The 21,204-nt window shown below is 31.7% G+C and overlaps 2 protein-coding genes across 2 annotated transcripts; one reads left to right on the forward strand and one right to left on the reverse strand.

Annotated features, from left to right (window-relative positions):
- Positions 1-7,804: 7,804 nt before the first annotated feature.
- LOC124919527 (DNA damage-repair/toleration protein DRT100-like) lies at positions 7,805-9,029 on the forward strand. The gene has a single exon (XM_047459783.1). The coding sequence runs from the start codon at positions 7,842-7,844 to the stop codon at positions 8,913-8,915; it is 1,074 nt and encodes a 357-aa protein (XP_047315739.1). The 5' UTR covers positions 7,805-7,841; the 3' UTR covers positions 8,916-9,029.
- Positions 9,030-17,390: 8,361 nt separating this feature from the next.
- Positions 17,391-20,483, reverse strand: LOC124922793 (protein gamma response 1). Its single transcript, XM_047463501.1, has 3 exons — positions 20,363-20,483; positions 18,868-20,041; positions 17,391-18,115 (listed from the first exon to the last, which is right to left on the reverse strand). Exons 2-3 carry the CDS (start codon positions 20,036-20,038, stop codon positions 17,529-17,531), a joined length of 1,758 nt encoding a protein of 585 aa, XP_047319457.1. The 5' UTR covers positions 20,039-20,041; positions 20,363-20,483; the 3' UTR covers positions 17,391-17,528.
- Between the last annotated feature and the right edge of the window lie 721 nt (positions 20,484-21,204).

A 21,204-nucleotide genomic window follows, 5' to 3' on the forward strand; every position in this document is an offset into this window, starting at 1 on the left:
CCCCGGATTCGCCATAAATCAACTAACAAGGTTGATCGCGTGAGCAAGATCGGGTCGTGTACATACCATGGCATACATTAGGCTCCTAACAACACTCATATATGGGGTGTTTACCATTATCACAGTTTCTTCCTTGATACTCGATGATATCTTTGAGGAGAGCTTGAAATGAGTAGATAATTGTGCTTGAACCGCCTTATTGTTAGACATCCCAAATTTAACAACCACTTTTCAAAGGTAGTCGTTTTGAGACACGAATAGAGAGGCTTTCTCCCGATCTCGCTCAATCACCATCGCCAAAATTTTCTTTATCGGTCTCATGTCATTCATCTCGAACTCACTCCCTAACAAACTCTTGACCTTGCAAACCTCTTACTTATTTCCCGATGTGATCAACATATAATCCATGTATAACAATAGGAAGACCTCGCAATCATCAACCCACTTGACATAGACACAACTATTGAAATTGCTCATCATGAAATTTTTACGAACCATGAACTCATCAAAGCGCAAATACCATTGTCTTGGGGATTGTTTTAAATCATAAAGCGAGTGTTTAAGGAGACATACATTGTCTTCATCATCGATTTTGACGAACCTCTTAGGTTGCGTCATGAAGATCTTCTCCTCCAAGTTCCCATGAAGAAATGATGTCTTCACGTCCATTTGCTCGAGCTCCATGTCAAAATAATTCACTAGAGCGAGCAACACATGAATGAATGTGTGCTTCACTACCAGGGAGTAGATCTTGTTAAAGTTGATCCTTTCACGTTGTGTGAAGCCCTTATATACCAATCTTGCCTTAAACATTGACTTGTTACTATCCTCTACACCTTATTTTTAATTCAACGCCCATTTTTAACCAACCACCCGCTAATTCTTGAGTTTGTCCACCAAATTCTCACGTCTCGTTTTTGTCAAGCAATGTCATCTCCTCTTCCATAGTACACTTCTATTCGGTTCTCTCCTTACTCTTCATTGCTTCTCTAAACGATCTCAACTTTGAACCTTGGACCTCATCTTCCACAAGGAATGCAAAGGTTGTCAAATCGGAGTAGCCAAATCTCTCCGGAGCTTGGATTGTCCTACGGTCTTTATCTCACGCTAACTAGTAGGAGATAAGGTTCTCTTCTGGATTTTTACCTTCGTCCTCTACATGACCGTCTGTTTCATCCTCTTCACTAGCATCTCCCATGTATACCGATTCTTTAGTAATCCCTCCTAAGAACTCCACCTCAAATATGGTCCTCTCTCTAGAGACTTCGTCAGCTTCGATTTACTATGTTGCTCCATAATAAGACTCGGTTTCTCTAAAGACCACGTCATGGATAATGATGCACTTGGTCGTCTCTCTGTCCTTGTAAAATACTTTCCACCTTTACTCCCTCGTGGTATTCAACGAACATACACTTATTCGCTCTCGGATCAAGATTTCCAACATGTTGATGCATGTAAGCCACACACACACAAATATATTCAGGTTATCAAGTTTTGGAGGAGGGTCATTCCAAACTTCTTCTGATGTCTTGCATTGCAATGTCATCGATGGAAAACAATTGATAAGATAAGACACAATGTTAATCGTCTCACACCAAAACTTTTTTGGTAGACCGACCTCAAACAACATACATCGGACACGCTCAAGTAGCGTTCTAATCATTCGCTCCGCTAAATAATTTTGTTACGATGTTTGTTGAAATATTTTATGACAAACCATCCCTTTTTCCTTGATAAACCGATTGAACTCCTTGCCTAGGTACTCCAAACCGTTATTTGTTTGGAGCCTTTTAACCTTCTTCTCAGTTTGTGTCTCTACCATCTTTTTCCATTCCTTGAACTTAGAAAATGCATCATCCTTGTGCTTCAAGATGTATACCCAAACCTTGAACAAAAAATCATCAATGAAGATGATTAAGTATCGATCTCCATCTAGATTTGTATTCCTCGTCGCCCCCACAAGTCTATGTGAACATAATTGAACGTTTCCCGAGTCACCTCAACTGACCGCCCAAACTTCATCCTCATAGATTTATCATATATATAATTCTCGCAAATTTCCAAATCATCAAGTTCTCCTTGCAAAAATAGCCTCTCTTACTTAACTCCTTCAAACCCATCTCACTCATGTGCCCCAATATCTTATACCATATACGTGTGCGCGATACATCTCAAGGCTCTACCACTATCTCCATATCACCAACAAAAGTGCTACCTTGAAAGACTTAATGACTCTTTTCTTGCACACCTCTCATTACCACTAACAATCCATTTGCGACCCTCAAAACTTTCTTCTCACCATTCCGTACAAAACCAAGTTGGTCTAGTGAGCCGAGAGAGATTAAATTCCTCCAAATGTCTAGGACGTGTCATACGTCCGTCAATACCCTCTCGATTCCATCATGCGTCTTCAAACAAATTATTCTTATCTCCATCACCCTATAAGACTTTGTGTTACCTAACAAAACATCTCCCATCAAAGTCTTCTCATATGTCTCGAACCAACTCTCGTTAGGGGTCATATGGAACGAACATCCGGAATCCATAATCCAACGTTTGTCGGACTAATTAGCGGAGACAACTAGAATGTCCGCATTTTCATAATCATTCTCGACCACCTAAACAACCTCTGCTTCTGCGCTCTTCTGCGAATTTTCATAATCATTTTCAACGTCGTTACTTAAATGTAGACAATCTCGCTTAAAGTGCCCCTCCTTGTCACAATTGTAGTAGTTAGTACATTTCTTCCTGAGAGACTTCAAACGCCTCTTCTTCTTTCTTTTATTGTCTCTCATTTCGGTTCTTCCTTGAACCAAGAGTCCATCTCCACTTACATTGCACTATTCATTCTTCTTATTTTGTGCCTTCGATCTCAACGCACTCATCACATCATCGAGGGTAAGCTCCTCCCTCCCATGTTCGAGTATGTATACGATCGTCTCATACGACTTCGGTAAAGAATTCAAAAGTATTAGTGCCATATCCTCATCCTTGTATTTCTCCCCGATATTTTCCAAATCAAGGAGAATATTGACATAATCTTCGAGATGCATCAATCATTCCTTCCCCTCAGTCATTCTAAACATGAAGAATATTTTCTTGATGTAGACGACAATGTCTTTATCATATACAAAGACTCCAACTGAAGTCACACCTCTATTGCTGTCGTGACACTAGCAACCTCTTGTAACACCTTATCACTGAGACTAAGAATCAAGGTGTTATAGGCTCTTTCCAATACCTCTATCTTTTTATTCGCATCCATCGAGATCGATAATTGAGATTCCCCCTCGAGTGCTTAAGAAACTCACATGTTGCCTAAGTGTGCCTTCATCTTCATCTTCCACAGCTCAAAGTCTTTCGTCCCATCAAATTTCTTGATGTCAACCTTATAAGTCAATCCCATCTCAAATCTTCAAAATAATTGGTCGAATCAAGAAAAAGAAACTCACCAAAAAATCGAACCGCGACCGCCTTAGCTCAACTTGGCTCTGATACTAGTTTGTGATGAAAACTATCACCCTAAGAATGAAAGCACAATAATAGCAACCATAGTGGAATACAGAACAATAGCGTAAAAGTAAGAAAGAACGAAATAGCAACACAAAAATCTTTCCTAGAATTGGACCAACAATGTTCTACGTCTTACTTTCGGAGAATCGATTCAATAGAGTTATAATAGGGATTACAAACTCTAACTCTCTCTGTTTGTTCTAGATTTTAGTCTCACATCACTTTTTTCATTTACAATATGTATATATAAGCTTTTAGAATTAATAATAAGGGTAAAGATCATGTGATATCTTTGACGTCTCCATCGTGATATGATCTCGTGGTGATTTAGTTGATATTTCCAAAATAATATGAAAGGTTGCAGTAATCGGTAATCGGACATTAATCGACACATACGGATTAATGATTAATTGGATTAATCGGGATTAATCGAAATTAATCGAATTAATCGTTTTTAGCCTAAACACATTATTTTTGAAGAATAATACTAAATTTCATTCATAAAAAGTTAAAAACACACCCAAATTCATACAGAGTCGCATTATCTACTAAAATTATCTTCCAAAAGCATATAAAATTATAAACTAAAATCTAAAAGTCTAAAACACATCCAAAAACACATCAATCTTCATCTCATCTACACTCATCATCATTATCTCCATCAATGTCTTCTTGTTCTGATACAAAATCTTCTTCTTCGCAAGGTTCTCTCAATTGGACATCATCGTCATTTGTATATCTTGCGCTCCTTCTAGGTTGAAGTATTTCATCTGGAAATGTGTCACCAAGCTCTATATGTGTCGCTCCGATAACGGGATCAATCTCTTCATCAACATCCAACTCAACATCTTGTGCTCCATCAACCATCATATAGAGTCTTCTTTTCGACGTTGAACAAACTCATTAAATTTTTGTTTCTTTTTCACTTGGATCTTATATAGATCATGTTTGCATATTCTTATGTCTTCTTTACTTGCATTTGGATAAGCTTTACATTGTTTCCCACGCCAGCGATATGTTGTTTTAGCCGATATATTCCCGAAGTGACCACTTTTGGACAAAGCTTGCACTGAAGTCTATTCTTGTCTTTAGGATCAATAATATTTCCGTAGTTCCAACCAACATCGTCAGAATCACATTTGAAAGGATTAGAACCACTCGCACTTGAGTTGGAAGCCGTTGATGATGCTTCGACACCACTTTGAGTCATTTTATCAAACACTTTGAGTGCACAGTGACTGCAAAAGCAACACCTGTTTCTAAGCAACGCCTGTAGGTTTCCATTTCACCTTAAATAACTACCTTTTAATGAAAAACCTTCCATGTGAAAACTTAAGCATTATAGAAAAACAATAGCTTCTTTAACTTTTGCGTCATTTTTTAAATAAAGACAAATCTAAGTAGATCAAAATTGTATCATCATTCAGCATAGAGCAGATAGTAACTTCAAATTTGTTTAGAAACATCTCAAGCGCAATCATCAAAGTAGAATAGTATAGAGAATTATAGATTATGCAAAAATGTTGAATTAACCTAGAATAACAGAAAACTTATTATATCTTTGTGTGAACTTTTGCACAAGCATAAAGAAGCAACCACAGAGATGTTTCGTTATATAGTGGATCCTATAAACATATCTGTATGAAACCTTGATATCTACGATTGATGTATTAACATGATCTAAAGAAATAAAGCGGTAAAGGAGAAAACAGTGTCAAGAGAAGGCATGAAATACTTAAGAGATAAATATTTACCAGTGAGAACACGATTTGGAATGGAAGATCAACAATGGCGACGCCAGTTTCAGGCTCCCTGGACGAGATGACCGACGGCTTGAGTAAGAGAGAGAGTGTAATAAGAACAAAAGTGAGAAAATGAAATTGGGAGAAAATTATTTATATTCTTTAAAATATAATATTTACATGTTAATAAAAAATTAGACCGAGTTTGATCTGAGTTAACCGGGTTCGACACGAGTTGACCGTTGACTAGACCTAGTTGACCGTTGACCATTTTTGGTTACCGATTAGCAAAAAACAGGACGTTTTTTCCTATTTTCGATTAATTGCGGATTAATCCCGTTTTTTTCAACCTTGATAATACAATTTCATTGACATATTCACCATTATGTGATTTAATACATTTTTTAATCAACAAATAATCGCACATATTTTTTTTTTCCTTTTTTACCTAGCATTTAGGCACACCAAATTGGACATCAAAACCCTAATCTCAATTCTTATATGAATTATTTCAAATGTTATCCAAATATCATCAATAATTCATGACAACAAAACTGGTAAAAATAAATTGATTTATAACAAATTTGGCTTACTGGTTTCATATTGGAGTACTAGATTCCTTTACATAATATTTTAGTTTCTACAGCATATTCCTCAGCCAAAGTCCATGGTTAATTAAGTCGTCCAATGAAACAACATATGCAAAAAGCAAATGAAAACAAAAAAAATGTGGGGGCATAAATATTTGATTGATTAGAGAATGATCTTCAAATGACCATCCTCAATCTTAAACATTGAAAATTGATCCAACAACATGTTAAAAAGAAGAGTGGTTAAATCAAGCCAACAATTTATGAAATATCAACTTCTCAAAGAGATAAACATAAACATTATATAAAATGGTTCGAAAACAGTTCAATTTATAATGATTCAAAACCATTTATGAACTCAAAAGGAAAAATATATAATAAAAAAAAAACTCAGACAAACAAGTAAATGTATTCAAAGTTATTAAACAAGTCGGTTTTAGCACATTTGCTGTCATCTCAAATCGGTGGTCCATATTTATTGACAACTTTATGTCTATTATTTGGAGTTTAATATAATATTAAAGTTACTTCATTTCATTTGATAATAATTCTGCACAAAGACGTTTTTCTTATTCAGATTTTTTAAATAACCCAACAAAATCAATTATCACATCATTTCATTTCTCATTCATCAAATCAATTAATTCATTAACTAAGATACTAAAATACTCTTTATTTTAAATTATTATTATTTATTTTATTTATATATATAAATACCCTTTAAGTCTTTTTCCTAAAAAAATATCATCATTTTCTCAAAATCATCACCCATAATCATTATTTTCTCCTTACATGTTATTTAAATAACCTGAAAGCCAAATATGCATTTAGTGTAACCTAATTCAAATTGTTATGGCAATTCTAAATAAAAAAACAAATTAGGCATAAACAGGTGATGTGATGTGGATAAGACCAATAGAATTAGCTGGAAACACAACCCCACTAAATTAAATTATTAGTTCCTCAAAACAGTTAATCTTAAATGCATGCAGGACTTTCAAACATATATTAATGCACGTGACATTCCATGTTACATTCAAATTAACTTTTTATTTTATTTTATGTAATACAAATGTTAATTTTTTTGGAGGATAAATGCTAGCTAATTTAAAAATAAAATCTCAATTTCAATCTCCACTCATGAAAATTATGGATTTCATTCTTATATGAATCAATCCAGATGTTATCCAAATGTCATCAATAATTCATGACAACAAAACTAGTAAAATAAATTGATCTATAACAAATTTGGCTATTATTACTGATTTTATATTGGAGTACTAGATTCCTTTAGATAATCTCTTAGTTTCTACAACATCATTCATCAACCAAAGTCGATGGTTAAATCAATCCAATGAAACAACATATGCAAAAAGCAAATGAAAACGTACAAAAAAAATTTGCGAAATAAATATTTGATTAGACAATGATCTTCAAATGTCCATCCTCGATCATAAACATTGAAAATTGACCCATCAACATGTTTAAAAAGAAAACGGTTAAATCAAGCCAACAATTTAATGGAATATCAATTTCTCAAATAGATATACATTATATCAAGTGATTTGAATGGACTTTTAAGAGAGTTATAAAGATCCATTTAATTCATAATCAAAGTAAAGATTAACATTTGTTATGAAAAAAGAAAGTGATATTTCCTTTCAAATTAAATGGATATGAATCAATTTCTTATCCATAGTAAACATTTGTCCTTACTATTAGAGTACCTAAATTACTCTAAAAAGATAAATGAATATATATATATTTTTTTTTAAATGTGGAGATATGAGATATATAATATCTTAATATTAAAATTAAAAATAATAAAAGAAGCAGAGCACATGGGAGTGAGAGCAAAGACAAAGATGTGTCGGTATCAAACAGTAATTACACCCAACAATCAAGGACATTATCGTCCACAAAAACTTTCCATTATCAATATAAACAAACCCTAAAGATACCTTCAAACCCTCACTTGAAAAAAAAAATACAAAAAATGAAGAATTTTCTCTCTATCTTCATCTTTCTCATAATACCCATTTCTACAGTCCATTCCATCTCGCCGGCCGACCGATCAGCATTACTAGATTTCAAGTCCGGTCTAAATGAACCGTACTTCAAATTACTAGACACATGGACCGGCGACAACTACTGCAACAACTGGTATGGTATCACCTGCGACCCGACAACCTCCCGGGTCGAATCCATCTCTCTCCGAGGTGAATCCGAGGATCCCATCTTCGAAAAATCCGGTCGGAGCGGTTACATGACCGGAACTCTATCACCATCTCTTTGCCACCTTGATAGTCTCACAACCCTAGTCGTAGCCGATTGGAAAGCAATCTCCGGCGAGATTCCTTCTTGCATTACTTCATTACCTCGCCTTCGAATCCTCGATCTCGTCGGAAACAAGTTATCGGGTCAAATCCCATCTAATATCGGAAGTTTAAACCGTCTCACGGTTTTAAACCTAGCTGATAATCAACTCTCCGGTTCGATTCCTTCTTCAATTGTCAACCTCGGTAGCTTGAAACATCTCGATGTTAGTAATAATCAGATCACGGGTTCGATTCCATCTGATATCGGGAATATGAAAATGATGAGTCGGGCTTTATTGAATAAGAACCAATTGTCGGGTTCTATTCCCGGGTCGTTTGCGAATATAAGAAGACTTGCGGATCTTGATTTATCAACAAATGGGTTGACCGGTTCGATCCCAGCTCAATTAGGTCAAATGCCGGTTCTTTCTACGCTTAACCTAGATGGAAATCAGTTATCGGGTCAAATACCGGATACCCTATTGAGTAATACGGGTTTGAATATTGTCAACTTGAGTCATAATAATCTTGACGGGTACATACCCGATGTATTTGGATCAAAGACTTATTTTACGGGGCTAGATTTGTCGTACAATAACTTGAAAGGTTCGATTCCGAAGTCTTTATCGATGGCTCGTTACGTTGGACATGTGGATCTTAGCCATAACCATCTTTGTGGTGCAATGCCATCGGGAATTGCGTTCGATCATCTCGACGCTTCTTCTTTCGTAAACAATGATTGTCGTATGTGATTACTCTTTAAAACGTGAACAATTGAATTTCGTCCATTTGTATTTCATATAAATTGTATGTGTTTGTATCTCTTTATAGTATTTTTTTTTAAAGGACTATGGTTATTTGTACCATAATGTGGCATAAGCTTTTAATATAAAGAATCAAACATTGTTCAATTTGGAATCAAATTTTGTAGTGCATTCTCTTACTCAATATGTAAAATTATTATTATTTTATTTTGGGAAAGTTCATTAGATATTAGAAGGTTAACACAATGTATAAGCAAAAAACTAACAATATAATAAATAAAATTCTAAAAATTGTAAAAAAGTAGAAAGTAACAAAATGCATAGTCGGGTTAATGTTTTTCCAAAGTGACATTTCTATTTATGTGGAAGACATATATATTATTTGTATTAATATAAATCATTGTCCCAAACTGGCAATTTCAATTTCTATTATAGTCCATTTAGAAATATTTTGATCATGATAAAGAAAATCGTCGAAATAAGTTTTTTTTTTTTAATTATTAACATTTTAACAATTAATTAAATTAAATGTAAATTTTCACATTTAGATGAAATAAAGTTTCTAAACAAAATTTAGTTGGATACAAATCTATATATATATATAGTGATACTTCATTTTTAAAGTGTCCGGATTGCCGGGTCGAGAGCTGTGGTTAATTGGATACTTGGGTCGGATTGTGGGTTGACCCGCCCTTAAATTTAAAACGGTTAAAAATAAAATTAAAAATGCTAGAGGAATGTTTCGATCTTGCAACCTGCCAAAAACAAGTACAATCTTTTACCAACTAGACTACTAAGACTTTATATTTTAAATTCAACACCAAATTTAATGAACACGGGATGTTTTAACATTAATATAGATTCAATTTTTTAACTAACTAATTAATATATATATATATAATGATGTTAAGTAAATGGATACTTGAGTCGGATTGTGGGTTGACCCATCCATAAATTTAAAACGGTTAAAAATAAAATTAAAAATGTCATCCGTAATTTTTTTTCACGATTTTTTATATTATTACCCGTGCAAATGCACGAGCTAAATTCTAGTTTATTAAATTTTGTTTATTTTCTCGTCAAAATTCAAAATAAGAAAGTGTTTTTCATAAAAGAAAGTGAAACAATTTATTATTAATACCTAGGGTTAATATGTATGGTAGATAAATTTTAAAGGGTTTTATGTAATAGATTAAATATTTTAAATTAATTTTTTTTAAATACCCTAAACTTAAATGAAATAATGACGGTGGTGGGATAATATTACAATATTAAATTAAAAAATATATATATTAATATGCGTCGGTGAGATTCGCTTATATGGTTAATTTATATCTAACATATTTAAAAACATATTAAATTAGTTTTATTTAAATAAAAAAAACAGATAAAATTACTTAAATGCGTCAATGAATATTGGCCGTTTGGGCAGGTGTACGTACAGATAGGCAAAGGTCAATTATGTAATTTACATAAAAGGAATAAATATGCCATGTGACTTTGCCTCTTTTTAATTGCAGAGAACATGTGACATGCCTTTATTTCTTGCGTATACATAAAAGATTTCTTTCTATTGGAATATTTAAAATAAGTTTGTTTGCTTTCAATTATTTGGAAAATATCAAATCCTTCTAATATTTTTCAACAAAAATAAAAATTTAAATATCAAATGTCAAAATTAGTTTATAAGAAAATAAAGATTTAGAGTTCAATTTTCACTTAAAACACTTTAAGCTGGAGTGAGTGTCATAATTGTAACATTGTACTACTATCCTACATTAAAAAAATCAATATACAAACTCCTAAAAAAATAATAAAATAAACAAATTTCAAATAAATAATTCATCACATTATTTAAAAGAGATTGACTTAAAAATGGTTTTAAGTGTCATAGTTCTTAGTTTAAAAAATATATATATATCAGCCTCAATTTTCACTATTTTTTTTTTTACAATTCATATCTTATTTAAAACAGTCCACATGAATCTTATCTTGTATTTTTTAATCAAGTAATATATATTTTTTAATCAATATTTACTTGTATTCATTTTGGTTGTTTCAAGTTCTGGGTAATAGCAAAAATTATTGTAAGGTACCCTTAAATGTATAAGAATAAGGAATATTTAAAAAAGAAAGATTAGATGTTTTTACATGTGAGTACTCAGGAGATTTGTTATTTATAACGAGATTATACATTTAAAAAATAAATAACACAATTTATTGGACGAATAATAATATGATATAAGGTATATATTAAAATAAAAAAGCATAACTATTTCCAAATAATTATATTCAATCAAGAAGAAACATCAATCCATGAAACTGGGACTTTATCAACAAGCAATCATCATTTTCTTATTTCCCTATCTCATATATATGTTTTCTCACATTTTCTTGAAACATTGAGCCTAGAAACTTGCAGCAATATAAGTTATTTAAATTAGTTCAATTAATTATATCTTTTCTAAAAAAATATCTTAATACATTTAACTTAATTATTACTTCAGGTAGAAAAAGTCATAAGAGAACAAAGATTTTGTTTAATGTTCAAGTTGAAAGTATGATTATGAGATCCAAAGTCATTAATACTTTAAATATTTTAAGTTGAAATTGAAACTATGATGGATTAATTTTAATATTGTAATTGTAACCTAATTTAGTTGGTTTCTATGTCCAGCTGTCTAGCTGGCCGAGACTATATTTAGCTTAAATATAGTTAAACAAAAATAAATTATTACAACTAAATATCTTATGTATTTTATTTTTTTTAAATAATAATAATTTTATATTAGTAATTGAGTGACTTCTAAGATAAATTGCATAGAATTGTTCATCATAAATTTTATGTTTTTATAGATATTTTCAAATTATTTCTTAAAATATATACATTCTTTTATTAATCAAAATATATCTTAGTTAGTTTATGTAACCGTATATTTAATTTAAATATTTGTAATGGTTTGTTTTTCAACTTTTTAACTAATTTTAATTTATTTTTATTTTATATTAGTATATTTATTCATATATGTATATATATATTTAAATATATAATAATATTTTTTTTGTGTTAAATAATTACATTAATTATTATTTTTATTTAATAATAATAACATATTATTATAATATTTTGTATATGAAAATATACACTTACAATACTATTATAAATTAAAATAATAAATATTAATTAAATTATTTAAAAAATATAAAAATATAATACTAAATAAATAAATTATTTTTATTTTAATGTTTAAATGTGTATATATATATTAAAAATTTATTATATTTTATGATTTATTATTATATATATTTTAAAAAATAATTAATAATTTTAGTATTAAATATATTAATTTTTTATTTTAAATATTATTAAATAATACATATAAAATATTATTATTATATATGTTAAATTTGTATTGATTAAAAAAAAACTAACATATTAACTAATAAAAATTTATTTAAATGTATATAATATTAAAAATTAACTCATTCAGTCTCTATTATTAAATTAGAGTTAATTTTTTTTAATTTATATATTTAATTAAATATTTATTTTTGTCTCTTTCATTCATTTTATTAATTAATTAATTTCTCTCAATATATTTTCTATTAATTAATTAATTGATTTTATTAATTTTTTTATTTTTTTATTTGTCTACTTTTTTCATTCAATTTATTTATATATGTTTTCATTCAATTTATTTATATATGTTAGGTTAGTATTTTATATTTAATTATTTTAATTTTATTTCTTTCAAAGACTATATATTTGTGAATTTTTCTTATATCAACTTTGATTATTTTAAAATTATTTGGTCTATTTAAGGAGCTAATTATTCCGGTCCATTATTGTCACAACCCATTATAGGGGATGTCGAAGCTCATTAATTGATAGTTAAAATGAATGTTCTATATTCGTACGTCATTAATTTGCCGTTAAAAAACATACCCTAAATTAGTGCATCATTAATTGATAGTTAAAATGAATGTTCTATATTCGTACGTCATTAATTGTTAATTAAAAAATGTACCCTAAATTAGTGTGTTATTAATGTTGTAATTATAATTAGTCCTATAAATACGTATTATTACATTGTAATCATCAAGTATTTGTATAATACAATTCTTATTCTCAAGTTTCTCTATCTAAGTGTTCTTCTTGCATTGTCTAAAAGGCTTACTAGCTAAAATTTGAGTCGATCTAGCTTAGTGCCACACGAGTTGAGTTTCATCGTAAAAAATGGTATCAGATGTTGTGTTTCCGCATTCAAGCTTCAAGAGATGGATTCAAGATCCAAACTCACGAAGGTTTCGACCAGCCAACAAAAGAACAAGGGGTTCAAGAGGGGCAAGTATGTCGAGAGATGTGTCGACATGGAAGCGCGGGTGACCCGACTTGAGGAAGGCATGTGCGAGTACAAGGAGACTCTCAAAGTGTTGAGCGCGGTAGTCGATAGGGTGATAGTGTTGGATGAGGCAGGTGAAAAGTTGGAGAATAAAGTCATGGGATCATTAACAATTCGAATTGTAGCATTCGTGACAAAGTGTTGGATTCGGTTTGAGGTTAATGATATCCGACAGGAAGTACTCGAGATAATCCGAGGAGAAGCCCATGCGATGATCGATGCTCTCCGAAGGGAAATTATGGGGAGGCTCGATGCGATGGAAGATCGGATTGGGTGGAATGGAGGGGAACTTCGAGGTGCGGCATCTCATCAAATGAATGTTCCAAAACAAACTTTGTTCAAAGGCTCGAAGAGTGCAAGAGAAGTTGAGGACTTCCTTTGGAACATGGAATGGTATTTTCAGGCATCAAGCATACTTAATGATTGCACCAAATTATAGATGACCCTTTCTTCCTGATAGAGATGGTGTTATTGTGGTGGAAAATGTGTGAAGCATACATTGAACGAGGTACGTTGAGGATGGAAACATGGGAAGACTTCAAGACTGAGTTCAAACGTCAATTCTTCCTAGAGAACACCGATTTTGAAGATGGAAGTGGCTAAGTCAACTTGCGCACAACATGACCATCAAGGAGTATGTGAAGGAGTTTCAAGAATTAATGCTCGAGTTACCTAGTCTAACGGAACAAGAGACTCTATTTACATTTGTTAACGACCTAAAAACTTGGGCACAATTATAGCTACAAAGAGTCAAGGTGCATAACGTCTCTGAGGCAATTGCGGTTGCGGAGAGACTGATCGAGCCAAGGTGTCCATGGACAGGTCGAAGTTCGTCAAAGATAATGAGGAGAAAGGTCGGGAGACCGCACACATGATAAGGAGAAAGGTGGGGGAGACCGTCCACCCAAGAAGTGGTATCCACACAACAAGTCAAAGAGGCAAACTAACAAATCGGGTAAGCCAAGAGTCTGTCATATTTGTGGTATTCATAATTACATAAAGTTTATGTGCCCGTTTAAGGAGGGAAAGTTGCAGCAGTTAAAGGAACTGATCCTTCGGAGGAAGAGGACGGGACTCGAGTAGGATCCTTAAGACTACTCAATGATGTGAAGGCTAGTATTGCAGAACCGATCAGGAAACAGAGAGGGGCTTGATGTTCGTGGATGCCTTGATCGGGGGAAGTCACATCAAAACACTAGTGGATACTAGAGCTACTCACAACTTCATGCGTGAAGGAATGGTTAAAGCGTTGGGTCTTCGCATCCATCGAACGAGAGAGACGGTAAAGTCTGTGAATACAACAGTCAAGTCGGTGACCGGGAAGTCAAAGAAAGTGCACACCAGGATCGGAGACTGAAAATGAGTAGTTTGGTTTACGTTAGTCCCTATGGATGACTACGATGTAGTATTGGGACTATAGTGGTTTGATCAGGTACGTGCTTGTATAATACATTATTTTGATTCTTTAATCATTTTGGATCACGGGAAAACTACTATGATACCAACAAGAAGAGAATTAGAGGGAATAAACATGTTCTCAGCAATGCGGTTCAGCCGAGGTCGTAAACGTGGTAAAGAGACATTTGCCACTTTACCAGGATAATAGGGATAGGTCTAAGGGAAAAGATGAAGTACCCGAGGAAGTCCAGATAGCGTGTGTCGAGGCTTTTGAGGGGTTCAAGGTCAAAGACACCACATTACCATTTACTACATAAAGTTTGGTCATAAGTTACGTTGGTCGAAGTCAGTCCGCCTTCACTTTCGCCAAATCCTTATGAGAGGAAGCAGATCTCGCTTAGGCATCTTTAGACGAAGACACCAAGTAGATGAAGAAATGGACAGATCTGACGAGGCATGTAGTCGGATTCAAGGAGGGGGCCGAGAAATGGAGAAATTACTCCCGTAATAATGTAAAAGTCTCTACAATCTGTGCTCAAAGGACTTGTGCGCAGATACAAGAGACCGTTTAAAATCGAGCAACGTGGTTGGAAGGTCTACCCTATGCCGAGAATAGTTAGGAAAGAGAGGATGACTTGTGGCAATTCAGGTAGAAGATCGAAGAGTACCTATCCAAGGTCGAGCCGAGGACGACCACGACTTAAGTGGGGGAGAATGTTATGAACCATTATTGTCACAGCTCATTCAAGAGGATGTCGAGACTCATTAAAGTCTCGGCCTCACAGTGCGATAATCTTCCTTGCCCCAAGGGGAGGCCAATCGCTTAAGTAGACTCAACCCAATGAATATTCTAGTTGAAGGAGTATCATATATTAGTGCATAATTAATTGACAGTCAAAATGTATGCCATAAATTAGTGCATCATTAATTGACCCTTAAAGTTAAAAGAAATGTGCTATATTAGTACATCATTAATTGGCCGTTAGAAAACATACCCTAAATTAGTACGTCATTAATATTCTAATTATAATTAGTACATTATAATCATCAAGTATTCATATAATACAATTTTTATTCTCAAACTATTTCTCTATCCAAGTTTTTTTCTTGCATTGTCTAAAAGACTTATTAACTAGAATTTAAGTCGATCTAACTTAGTGCCACTAGTTAAGTTAAATCCTGTGACATAATACTTTGATATTACAATGACTCATCTCTTTAATAAATAAAAAATCATTCAACACAAAAATAATCAAATCCAACACTAAAATAGTAATAATCAAGATTATAAAAAAATAGTAACTCAATAATTTTGTTTACTATTATTATAAAATTGAATTAAAAAAATTAAATATAAATACTCTTAATTTTATTTTTATTTATATTAAAGATAATAAATAAAAAAAACTTTTACAAGAGTATTACAAAAAATAAATAAATAAAAAGAGATAAATTAATTAATAAATAAAAAAGAAGAGAAAAATTAATTAATTAATTATTAAAGAAAAAAAAAAGAGAATAACTCTTTCACGAGCTAATTTTTTTAATAGTAGTTTAAATAAACTTTTATTAGTTCGTCTCAACTTTTTCTAAAAAAAATATATAATAATAAATAATAGTTAAATATAATAATAATTAATAATAGTTAAATAAAAAAAGTTAAATTATTATTTTGAAATTATTAGTATAATATAAAATAAATTAAAAATATAATTTATAATATTTTGACATATTTTATATAATTTAAAAGAAAATATATTAAATATAATATAGAATAAAAAAAAAAAATTTAAAGAATGAGAAAATTTAAAATCTATTTAAATTAGAAAATATAAATATATATAAATTGTATTAATTTATTGATTGCATTTTAAATATATTTATTAGTTATCGTATAGCAAAATTAGACAATAATATACTTTATGCAATAAACTAGGAATGAATTAGAATTGATGCAAAATTACTGGCATAATTTCCCATGTATTTTAGATACACACCAGTATTTGTATCCATTAAATTAACATATATCAATAGTTTAAATATGAATGTTGACTAGGGAAAGATTTATATAAAATCATAAGCAAAGATAAAACTCTATTTGTTATTACAGTTTATGATAACAAAAAACTTAGATTTTGACAAAAATCAAAATGATGTGGAATATCATTCAAAAACATAATTGGGATAATGATTAGAAAATAATCTCTATACCAAATGAATAACTAACACAATAATCTATATATATATATAATGATGCTTAATTTTTAAAGTGTTTGGATTGCCGGGTCGAGGGTCGAGAGCTGTGGTTAATTTGGATATATGTGAGAGTAAATTGATATTTGGGTCGGATTGTGGGTTGACCCGCCCATAAATTTTTTACCGTAATATTTTTTTCACGATTTTTTATATTATTACTATTGCAAATGCACGGAATACATGCTAGTTTAAACAATGATCTATAAATAATCATTACATCAAATGAAATAAAAACTCAATGTAATCAATCATGATCCAAAACACAATCATGTACTAAGAAAGAAAGTGACTTTTAATTTTAACTTTGACTCAATAAGATAGGCTAACATATTCTAAATGGAGTCAATTAGATATTTTGTGCAGAAAGGGAGCAAAAGTACAGTCAATTCATCTCTAAAACAAAATATTAAACAATATTTAGCTTCTTTACTTATTAAAACCAGTTTTAGAGAAGATGAAAAATATTGAAGCAGATGCAAATCCAAGCAAGTAACAGATTCCCTACAATGTTTTTTCTATCATTATTGATCATGACCTATATAGTTTAAATTTCAGAATCAAATCCAATATTCCAAAATCCTTCAGGAGTTAAAGGAGGAGCGTACCTATATCTGTGTCTCGAAACTCCATCGTGGTGTTCACATCGTAATTCTTGCTTATTATTTTCATCCCCATTAAGTACAGCATCGTAAAACTTCTTGCACTGCTTGCATTCGATTCCTTTTAAATTCTCCCTATCTGCTTTCTTCCTTACTGGCTCAACAAACTTGAAATCCTTTTGAGGAAGAGGAGGCTTTGGGATAGGTTCTCGCTTCTTTTCATGTTCTTCGTCGTTGTCTAAATTCTTTATGGGTTTTTTCTCAAAAGATGGATCGGGATTGCCAATACCATTCTTTATGTTTTCTCGGATATTTTCTAAGGGAGTGTCGAGGAAATCATCATGTGGGTCGGGTCCATCTCGTTGCTGATGCAAGCGGGTATTTCTCCAAGATGATGAATGAAGACCTTTTTTAATAACAGGAGAAGCAGAAGTTGAAGGATTTTTGGGGCTTGGATTTGACTGTAATTCGACTTGTTTGATATTCTCCTCTTTTCCGTGCTCCATTGTTGTGAAAGGAACAGCATATGCTTCTAGGACAAGAACAGTTTTTTATTAAGATGAAACTCGTGGTAATAAACAGAGCATAGTATAAGAAAAAAACTTCTAAAACTGTCTGACTAATTTCAGTTTCTAGAACTGATTTCATATGGATTGACATACAATAAATATTTGATCCAAAAATTTGGCTCAACTTTTGCCCTAGTGTTCCAAATGTTCCTAAGTAAAAGAAGAAGCCCCTTATTCTCCAACCAAATAATTAGAGCTTGTTTGATGTGGGGTTATTTGGAAAAAATGTAGGTTATGAAATCAAAATCTTATTTGATGAAAAAGTGTTTTTTTGAGTTAAAATTACTAAAATATATTTTTGAATTTAAATTATATAAAATAAAATCAGACTATTATAGTCATTTAATTTATAAATTAAGTGATTTGATGGCTTAAAAGAACAGGTGATGCGATAAAGGATTTTTCTGAAATAACCCAAGATCAAACAAGCTCGGATGGGTAAAATAGTAAAATTCAAATAGCTAAAACAATTTATACACAAAGAAGTTTCATCTAATTCAATCACATTTTAATAGCAAATGCAAAAACAAAATCACTTTCAGTTTTAATTTTGCTAATTTTCCAATTTGATTGTGACAAAATACCAATTTAGTATTAGTTAGTTTCAATGTGTTTCCAAATGAAACCACAACAGATATTGACAAAAAAAAGGTTCTTTTGAAACAAATATGTAATCCAAGGTATTGAGGGGATGAGGAAAGAAAAACATGCATACCTGATGTTAACGAATCAACTTCAGCAAATTTTCTCTTTTCTGGGAGCATATTCTCTGGGGTAAGACCATGTTTTTCCCGCAGATAAAGGTGCTCGGATTTGAGTCTTTTATAACATGAGGTGAGTTCCTTATTTCTTTTCTTCTCAGAAAGTATCTCGGCATCTTTTGCTTTTATCTGCTGGAGTAACATCCTATGCAATTCTATTCCTTCAGATGACTCGTTGCTTGTCTCCTTTAGACTGACCTGGAGCTTCTGCACTCTCTCTTCAGAAGCATGTAATTGTTCTTTAATCTTATTTGCATGTTCCTCACGGAGCATACTCATGCTTTCCTCCAAATTCTGGACTTTGTTTCTGAGTAGTTCATTTTCTTCATTATTCCTACTTAGTAACTTTTCACCACTGTTCATCTTCAAAATCTGCAAGTCGATTTGCTTGGCCAAATTTTCTTGTAACACCTGCCCCTTCTCTACTTGTTCAATCTTTTCCTTGAGATGTTCTTCCAGATTATTGCAGGTTCTTTTGAAAGTTTCATTCTTGGAGATAAGGTCATGTATCATCCTTTCCTGTTCTTTCAACTGTTTCTCCTTTTGAAGAATAAAACTTGCTTTCGCTTGGACCATCTGAGCCAATTTCTTCTGCATATCCAGTCCTTCATCAACTTCTCTGGACTTATTTGCAAGATTTTGATGAATATCTAACAATTTAACCTCTAATTCTTTATTGCTCTTCTCTTGGAGTATATTAAATTCAATCTCATTACACTTCTCCCTTTCGTCAGCCATTTCTTGAAGCTCGAGAACCCTTTTCTTTAGATTATCTTCACTATCCATCAGCCTTTTCTTCTCTAACTCAAGATCATTATTTTTCTTAACGACTGATTTCATTTCCACGTGATGTCTTTCGATTTGGATCAGTAAATCCTTTTCCTTCTCCTTAAACACATCTTCTGCAGCTCTTTTAGCTTCCGAATATATCTTCTGCAAACTTCTTGATTTTGACTGGAAATCAGGGAATAACTGTTTGCAGAAAATATATTCAATCTGGGAAATCCTATCTTTCGCCTCCTCAATTGTTGCAACAAGTATGGCACTAAGACCAGATACATATTTAGGATCACTTACATCAATTGGATAACTGTCTTCAGAAGATTGTTGCTTACCCCCTTCCATAAACTAAACAAAAATCAAGCATATTCAATTCAGATCCATCTTAAGCACATTATAATCAAGTCAAATGGATGAACAAAACCCCTCTTTTGAGTACGAAAAAGGTGGACGACGGATTTACAGATCAAGTAAGAATTAAGGTCTAAACTAAACTCTACAGAACAGTAAATCTGTCTTATAATATCATACGGAGGAGAAATGTAAACGCTAACAATGAATTTGCTGATGATATGCAGAGATTGAATGATCAAAACGACCATTAAATGAGAGAGAAAACGAATCATGGACTTTTCGATAGTAATTAAAGTAATATATGAAGAACGATACCTGAATTTGTTGTTAGGTCTTCGTTGAGTAGAAGCTTGAACTGTGTTTTCTTCAAATGAAGGAGAGAGATGGAAGATGAGTAGAGAAGCTCATTGCGCAAGCGCGAAAAAACCAATTACTCGGGTTCGGCTCGTCTGGTTTCATAGTTGAACCGGATTTCCGGTTCATGCACTCATAGGCTTATAATTTATGGTAAGTTGGAAAAGTAATTTTGTTTGGGATTTTCAGATTTTATTTTTTATTTATTTTTAAATTAACATAATTTTATTGTTCAAATTATTTTATTTAGTTTATTTATTTAACCTATTTTTAACCTGGCAATTACTTAATATTTCCTAAAATTGATTAGGATCATCTATTTAAATTGGCAAAATTTAAATTTGTTAATAATTTATTAAGCAAAATCAAGATTTCTCAATAATCACCTCTTTTAGCCTAGGAAAAAAAAAAGAGTTAGATATCCTCAGTCTTCCTGAGATACTGAGTTCGAGTTCGTCAAACGATAAATTTTGCACTGGTCAAATTATTAAGTGTGTTTGCAGGTTATGAAGATTAGTCGCACTCCATAGAGAAGCGGAACCCAATACTCTAAAAAAAAATCTTTAATTTAGAGATTATTATTATTATTATAAAAACTATGATGATTCTCGTACAATGTACACAGATACAAATATAAACCAAAAAAAATTAATAAAAAAATTATAATAATATGTATTTTAATGTTTAAAATTCTTAATAAATCACGAATAATTTATTAAAATAAAAAATAGAACACTCTCATTTCACATTTTATTCACTTTGGTAAAATAAGTCATCTTCTCACATATCTCATCATTTTTTTT

This window comes from Impatiens glandulifera, chromosome 1 (genome assembly GCF_907164915.1).
Source record: "Impatiens glandulifera chromosome 1, dImpGla2.1, whole genome shotgun sequence".
NCBI classification, from domain to species: Eukaryota; Viridiplantae; Streptophyta; class Magnoliopsida; order Ericales; family Balsaminaceae; genus Impatiens; species Impatiens glandulifera.